General features: G+C 42.3%; 1 protein-coding gene across 1 annotated transcript; it reads left to right on the top strand.

Annotated features, from left to right (window-relative positions):
• The first annotated feature begins 318 nt into the window (after nt 1–318).
• On the top strand, nt 319–6,520 carry LOC142369512 (alpha-tectorin-like). Its single transcript, XM_075451856.1, has 15 exons — nt 319–361; nt 664–743; nt 2,454–2,553; nt 2,666–2,792; nt 3,162–3,393; nt 3,595–3,751; nt 3,883–3,967; nt 4,101–4,163; nt 4,333–4,532; nt 4,633–4,761; nt 4,859–5,046; nt 5,273–5,424; nt 5,530–5,775; nt 6,114–6,276; nt 6,428–6,520. Exons 1-15 carry the CDS (start codon nt 319–321, stop codon nt 6,518–6,520), a joined length of 2,058 nt encoding a protein of 685 aa, XP_075307971.1.
• The last annotated feature ends 1,129 nt before the right edge of the window (nt 6,521–7,649 follow it).

Genomic DNA, 7,649 nt, shown 5'->3' with positions numbered 1-7,649 from the left:
CAGGATGCCCTCATGAAACATGCTCATGATAACATATCTGCTGATGAGACGCATTCTAATTTAGCTTCAACAAGCCTGAAAAACACCCAGTGACACGAGCCACAGCCAATCAATTTATCTCAAACATCATCCGATTTGAAAAGTGCTGCTGATGGATCATTCACGTTTTTAACAGTACTTTTATATCCAGCAGTGAAAGTCTTCTCTGCCTGAACTCTCTCCCACACAAATGAAATAATTTAGTGAATGTAGCTGAAAGTTTTTGTCCAATTAACTGTGTCTTCCAGCTCTCTGTCAGCAGATTGGCCCCGCCCCAACATGCTCCGCCCCCTGCTCTACCTGTGCGTCATTGCACTGACAGGTAAGCCAGGCGCACACCAGCCGGTATTCATCAAGGACTTTTTTATACTTTAATTTACAACAAAATGGCGTCTATAAGTTCTTCACATATGACTGACTCAAACTGTAAGATAAATGTCATGACATGAAACGTACAGTATCTCTAACTAACATGTAGACAGTGGTGAAGAACTGCTAACTGATGATGTCTTTGTCATGTTTTATTCCATCATGAAGTCAAACATGTCAATGTGCAGCTTTACGTATTTTCCAGCCTGCTAAAAGACGGTTGCACAAACATCTCATGTGTCTTCATCTCTGCAGATGCGCAATTTAATGCAACATCTTACGACATCAGCTCCTGTCCCATCATGTATTATGGGAAAGTCTACACCGAAGTCTACGTGAGTAGAATGAATCTTGATGATGGTGAACATCTTCGTGTCGGAGAACTCTAAACTCTTCTCGATCTTTTCCCATCTGACCCACTTTATGTAGACTAGTTAGATGTCAACTGGTCGGAGAGTTGAACGTTTAAGGACACTTTGAACTTGTGTGAAAACAGTATGTTATCTATGACCAGCTCTTTGATCTGCTCCTTTAGCGATGACGGATATATTTTATATATGGATAAAAGAGCGTCCTCCCAAAGCTGGTTTTAAACGGGGTTACGGCCTGAATCTCAACACCCGTTGACAACAATAGATTTAGCTGTTGCTTCGGAGGCTAACTTCACTAGCATCAGAATAATCAACACTTTTATCTCTAACAGCTGTGCGATGCACAGAGCTGCAACAGACCAACAGCTGCAACTGTATATGTCGGCCTTTATTCTGAATTTAGCTCATTCTCAAACACCATGGATTCAAAGGTTGAGCTACATCTCATCAAGAGTTAAAGAGACACTCAAACTGGCTCATGTTCACACACTTATAGGGTGGACACACAGCTTCCCCTCATGAAACTCCTGCTTTAACGTACCCCTTTGAAGATAACATCAACTGTGCAGGAGCACAAGCTGTAATGTGAACTGAACTCCACGTTCTTACATGGATATATGATCCTAACTAATCATGTAATGTTGGTCAGAATAACACGTTGAATGTATAAAAATAGATACCTTTTCATTCCCTGTGAAAATTACAATTCTACAGGTAGTGGATCACTAAATTATGAACACATTTGACAACATTACTGTGTAGGAAACAAGTGAAAAGCTGCTTATTTTATTTTATTTGTTTCTTTGACTTTGCCCAGATCAGCCTGAGCGCGCCGTTCTTTATGATCTCTTTCAACGGCTTTTACAATTCCAGCAACAATCAAGACTATATTTCAGGACCAAGTGATGGCAACAGAGCTTCATTTGTGGATAGAGCAGCAAGCTCTTTACTGGAAGCATCAATCAAAAATGTTCTGTCAACTATCTCTAACAGCATGGAATGTTATTGGGAGTTCACAACAGGCAAAAACAATGAACCGGTGAGTGTTCATCACTGTAAAGATTAATTGAAATAAGAACATTTTCAAAGTATTTACTTTTTAAGCACCAAGAAAACAGGAATACATTTGACTTTGAATCACTTTTTAAAAAACATTTTTCTTCTCACAGCTTACCGTGAGGATATATAATTTTGGCAATGAAACAGCTCTGCTATTTTATCACACAACACTAGATACCAAGGTGAGTGTGTGTGTGTGTGTGTGAGAACAGTTATTTTAATGGGTTTTAAATTTATTTCTTTTTTAATTTCTTTCTTTTATTTTTTTTTATTCCTTTTTAATGGTTTTATTGCCTTCTTGTGATTTTATGTAGCTGTAAAGCACTTTGAATTGCCCTGTGTATGAATTGTGCTCTATAAATAAAATTGCCTTGCCTTGCCTTGCCTTATGATAGTGTGAGCATTTCAGGATTATGAAGTGAACATCAGGCTGAAATTAGTCAGAAATACTATCCCTGAAATGTGTCTGCTGCTCTTTCCTCCAGTTAACTGGACAACATGAAAAGTTATATTACAGGCAGAAAAGGCATATTTGTGTCATGTCATCGTGATTTGTTTGAATCAAGCTGATGCAGTTCTGTTGTCCAAACACTGATTGTGTTTCTCTCTGTGCAGTTTGTTACGATGTACGTCAATGACAGACCAGTTACCGTTGCAAAAGTTAAATCAGGCTCATTTGTCGATTATGTGGACATCAGTGGATGTAGAGAGTCAGGTCGGTAAATCATTGGCCCTTGAAATGTCCTTGAAATAATCCTGTTTAGATACTGTGCATAGAAGTGGTTTGTGATCTTTTAAACCAATGAAAACCTTTCTTCCCTCCTCAGGTATTGGCGTTCCTCCTGATTCCAGCATTTTTTATGATGAAATCTGCACCATGATCTCGTGCTCTGCCGACAGATCTGTCACATTCAAGGGCTGTAATGACTGGGAGCGCTGTGATGGAGATGGAACGTAAATATCTTTTCTTCATATTTACTAAAAAAATCTAATTAAAGCTTTGATAGGAACAAGGATATCAGTAAACACAATGATGATATCAGTCAGAAAAAGGGTTCCTAGTTTGATTTAATCAATTATTTGTATAAATGAGATACCAGTGAAATGCTCGCTGCTTCCTGCCTTTACCTACATGTAGCTGCTGATGATTCCAACAAAATGAAGTCTGCTGATGTTGAGATCAGTAGTTTTTCCTACAGGACCACCATGAAATTGGCAGTCTGGTTTTCAGTGTGATATCTGGTACAAAGGAGAGCCCCCTGGTGCTGGCAGCCCTCAGCAGCAGCTCATGATGTTGCTTGTGTTCCTCTCTGCCTCCATCAGCTGCTATGTGAACAAGACCTGCACCGTGACCGGCCCCACTGTCATTGACTTCCACGACACAGTAAACTCTGTGGAGGATCGCTGTGCCTATTCGCTGCTGAAAGATTCTTATAATGTAGAAGTTCTGGCCAACTTCCAGGAACGGCGTCGTAAAGATGTGAGCTTTCTGGACAGTGTGACACTGAAAGCTGGGGGTTCCGTATATCACCTGGAACAGAGTGGGAGAGTTCTGGTAAGCTGATTTCCACCACAGACCTTGAATCAGAGTGGAGTCTGAGCTACATCCTTCCCCACCTCCCCTGATATGTCTGTTCTTATCTTTCCTCTCTGCAGCATTAGGAGCTGTTAAATGAGCTCAGTGTCTGCTGCTGTGAACCAAATTCTTTTTATGTGTTTGAGATGTTTTCTCCATCTTGTCTGCACCGTGACGCAGGAGGACAACACACCACTGAACCTCAGCAGCACGTATCTGGAGATTAATGGCTTGGAGTTCTTCAGGGACCACACTGGAGTGACCGTGAAACAGTTTGCATTTGGTCGTATGTTTTCACTGTTCTTTGACGGCGACACAGTTCAGCTCAACACAGAAGGTAGAATACTTAAGTGTGTCATTAGGAGCATGGAGACTGATAAACTGTATCCTGTTCTTTCGTGTGCTGCTGTGTTTATTGAGTGCAAACATTTTTGCTGCTCTGACTCACATTGTCCTGAATCTTTTCAGCGAGCAGTCTTTCATCCTTCGATGGTCTGTGCGCGAACTCCAGCTCATTTTCAGAAGCAAAGCTTTCTCAGGAAAGCTCCTCCAGGTAACACCTCATCACAGGCTCAGTGTTTTGCTAAGTGCTGCTCGCTGAATGAGTTGCAGATATACTTTGTGCGTTGTATGAACAAACCAGAGAAGGACAGCAGTCCTGAGCATGTGTTGTTTGTCATCTGCAGCTGTGACACTCAGTATTCTGAACCTGCTGACAGTTCAATCAACTGCACCACGATGACTGATCGGTGAGCAAATTCATCCAGACAACAGGAAGCTTTTACACTTTGATCTGAATCACGTGTACCATCACATGGCGATGTCATGTGACGTTGGCAGGAATGGAAGATAAACACAAACTAAATGAGATCATCAGTTCATGATTTCTCATCTTCTCTCTTTCCATGTGTGGAACAGGTGCAACCTGCTGATGGAGGCTCCCTTCTCCTCCTGTAACGATGATGTCGACCCAGCACCCTACATAACCGCCTGCTCTGACACTTTGTGCAAATATCCTTCAGTGGACGGTCTCAGGTGTCAGTTCCTGGAGGCCTACGCCAGGGCCTGCAGCCTGAACAGCAGCACGCTGGTGGAATGGTGGTCAGCGGCTCAGTGCCGTAAGAGCTGGCTTCAAACTTCACCAGAATTGACTTCTCTTTTTTGTTTATAGCCTCACATTTTCAAATGATTATATCACTATGTCATGTCTTTCTGCAGCCCCCCCTGAGGACTTCTGTCAGGACAAGATGTGCAGTGATCATGAGTTCTGTGGTGAGATCAACGGTAACGCTGCCTGCCTCTGTAGGGCCATCAAAGCATCCAAGTACAGAGAATCAGGCACTCTGGGTACGACAGCTGTGACAACTGCACAACATAACAGGACTGAGTGATTGGAGGAGAAGATCTAACTGTCTTTCTTTATCATCATTATCGTCATGTCCAGGTGATCCAACAGTCTGCACACAGAACTCTGCTTCAGTCACTCTTGTGGGCTGTCTCCTGGAGGAAGTTAACATTGACTACTCTCGCTTGCATCTCAATGATGAGACCTGCAAGGGTGAGAAAGACGAGGAGAGCCACATGGTGACTTTCAGCTTCGACAGCAGCAACACCTGTGGGGCGGTGATCACGGTGGGTTCTTCTCACGTTCACCTCTTTTCTCTCCACAAGCAATCAAATCTTCTCCAGCACTCTGCTGAGCTTCTCCTTCATCTCTTTAGTTCTCTGGATCTTTAGCAGCTTCCAGTCGTGTTGGCCAACTGTTGAGTTACAGTCGACACCTAAAAGATGTAAAATGTTAAAGCTGGAAAGAAAAGGCAGCACGTTCAGTTAAAGCATCTGATGTTTCGCCCTGCAGGCCAACGACAGCCAGGTAATATACAAGAACACCATCTTGAGCCAGAACACCTCCTCTGATGTCATCGTTCGCCAAGATCAAATCTCCATCGACTTCTCCTGCACTCACACTCAGCCAGAAGTCAAGACTGTGGCCTTCAGAATCAAAGACAGGTGTGTGCTGGCTGCTTGGTTTTGTTTTACTTTTGATGGGATACTTGTTGTGAGCTGGTCTGTGAGTCAAAGAAGCTGAAGTGTGTTTATTTGTGTGGTCTGCAGCTCTGTGGTCCAGAAAATGAAATCTGGAGCTTGGAATTACACTTTAACCATGAAGGCCTACACCAATGCCGACCGTACACAAGTTGTGGATTCAAACACTGATGTGCTGCTGAACCAGAAGATCTGGGTGGAGCTGGAGACAGATGGGCTCGATGAGGACTTGGTCGCTGTGGTAACTGACTCTTGCTGGGCAACAAGCCAAGAATCATCCAGCAGCACTCCGAGATACGACCTGATCCAGAACGGGTGAGACACGCTTTGTTGTGGCAGCTGCTCACCGCTGCTTCCTGGGATTCATTGATAAATGTAAATGTATTTTATTTATACAGCCCTTTACAGACAATCCTTACGATCCACCAAAGTGCTTTACAGCAGGTAATAAATAAAGAGAGGAATAAGTAAAAACAATAAAATGACAGCAAAAGCAATAACATTCAACAAAATCAAATAAGATAAAATAAGATAAAAGTGTCATCATACTGCTGGGTCTTAAAAGCAGTCCTAAATAAATAGGTTTTTAGCCTAGATTTGAAGAGGCCCAGGTAAATGGGATTTCTGATCACTGGTTTTCTTCTTGTGAGCAGCTGTCCAAACACCGCTGACCAGACGGTAGAGGTCAAGGGAAATGGAGAAGGAACCTTCAACTACCTCTCCTTCAACATGTTCCAGTTCTCTGGCAGCTCTGCTGAGGTCTACCTGCACTGCAAACTGGAGCTGTGTATCAAACAGAACAACATCTGCATCCCGGTACGACTCACTGGAAGATTTACTATATATTGCTGTGTAGTGCTAATTATGTGAAAGACTGAATCCGACTGACTGTTCCTGAATATGATTGAACATGCTCCAGTGTAACAGATGAACTCTCATGGACTTTCTGTCTGTTTCTATATTCCAGGATTGTTCTGGTAGAAGTCGCAGATCTGTCAGGTCCAAGTACAGACGTGGACATGGAGCTTCATCTTTAATCAGCATGGCCTGGATTCATTAGGTAAGACTCTGCTGCTGTAAATGAACATCTTATTAATATTTAAATGTGAAATGTGTAATGATTGTCAGTGCTGTTTGAGAAAATCTGACTGATTGAAAAAAAATCCTTTCTGTTAACCAAAGTTTTAAAGTTGAATAAAACTACATGCTCATGTCAAAGAAATATCTCCTTAAAATCTTAAAGAATGGACTATAAATGTTGAGGACCGTCACTAGCCTGACAGTCAGAGATCAGGGCTAATTAACACGCTACCCGAGACAGATGATGAGCACATAAGTGGAAGAAGTGGGAGATGATTGGCTCAAATGGAGAGAGACAGAGAGGAGAAGAAGACACAGAATTCACAGTGTTATCTGATTGTCTCTTCAGGGGGTTTCCATGGTGATATGGACTGACCAACCGGCTGTTGACCTTCGTGATGAGCGCTGACTTGTGTCTGTGAGCTCAGTTCCTCCTGGGATGAGGCTTTCACTCACACAGCTGGACGCAGCATCTGCTTTAGGATCAAACTGTTGTTCGACAGATTGTACAGCTGATCTTTTCTTTGTTTAGTTGCAACATGGTGAAGGGAAGTGTGTGGGCTACATTTGATTTTCAAGGTAGCTAAATTGATGTAATCTATAGTCGATTAAAACTCCTGGAACACTAAATATAATCAGATATGACTACTGTAGCCTGAATAACTACATGTCCCAGCATGCCTGGAGGATCTTCCAGACCCCTCCAGAAAATGTTGGATTAGATTAGCTGTTACAGATTCATTGCCATGTGACCCCCTTCATGCAGGCCTGCAACCAGAGACGGATTAGTTTTCTCAGGCTTTATGAACCAAATATGAAGATGTTCAACAATCCAGTAATAATGAGTTGAACTTAGGATGTAGTCATTAACAGGAACAGTCTGGAGTCAGGAGGTCCTTTAAAGATAATAAGTTTGTCTCATAATTAGTCATATTAAAGGGTGGTACTCAGGGTACATCATAAAACAGGGAGTAATATAGTCTTTGATTCATTTTAGTTTTGTAGCCGGTTAGGGTTACATTTACAGTAACAGAACAAAAGAAAATGAAAGCAGGTATGTGCGCTGACAACGACGGTATGCTAACTCCGTGCTTTTATTAACAACAGCT

Source organism: Odontesthes bonariensis, chromosome 19 (assembly GCF_027942865.1).
Source record: "Odontesthes bonariensis isolate fOdoBon6 chromosome 19, fOdoBon6.hap1, whole genome shotgun sequence".
Taxonomy (NCBI): Eukaryota; Metazoa; Chordata; class Actinopteri; order Atheriniformes; family Atherinopsidae; genus Odontesthes; species Odontesthes bonariensis.
This window is presented reverse-complemented; position numbering and strand designations above follow the sequence as displayed.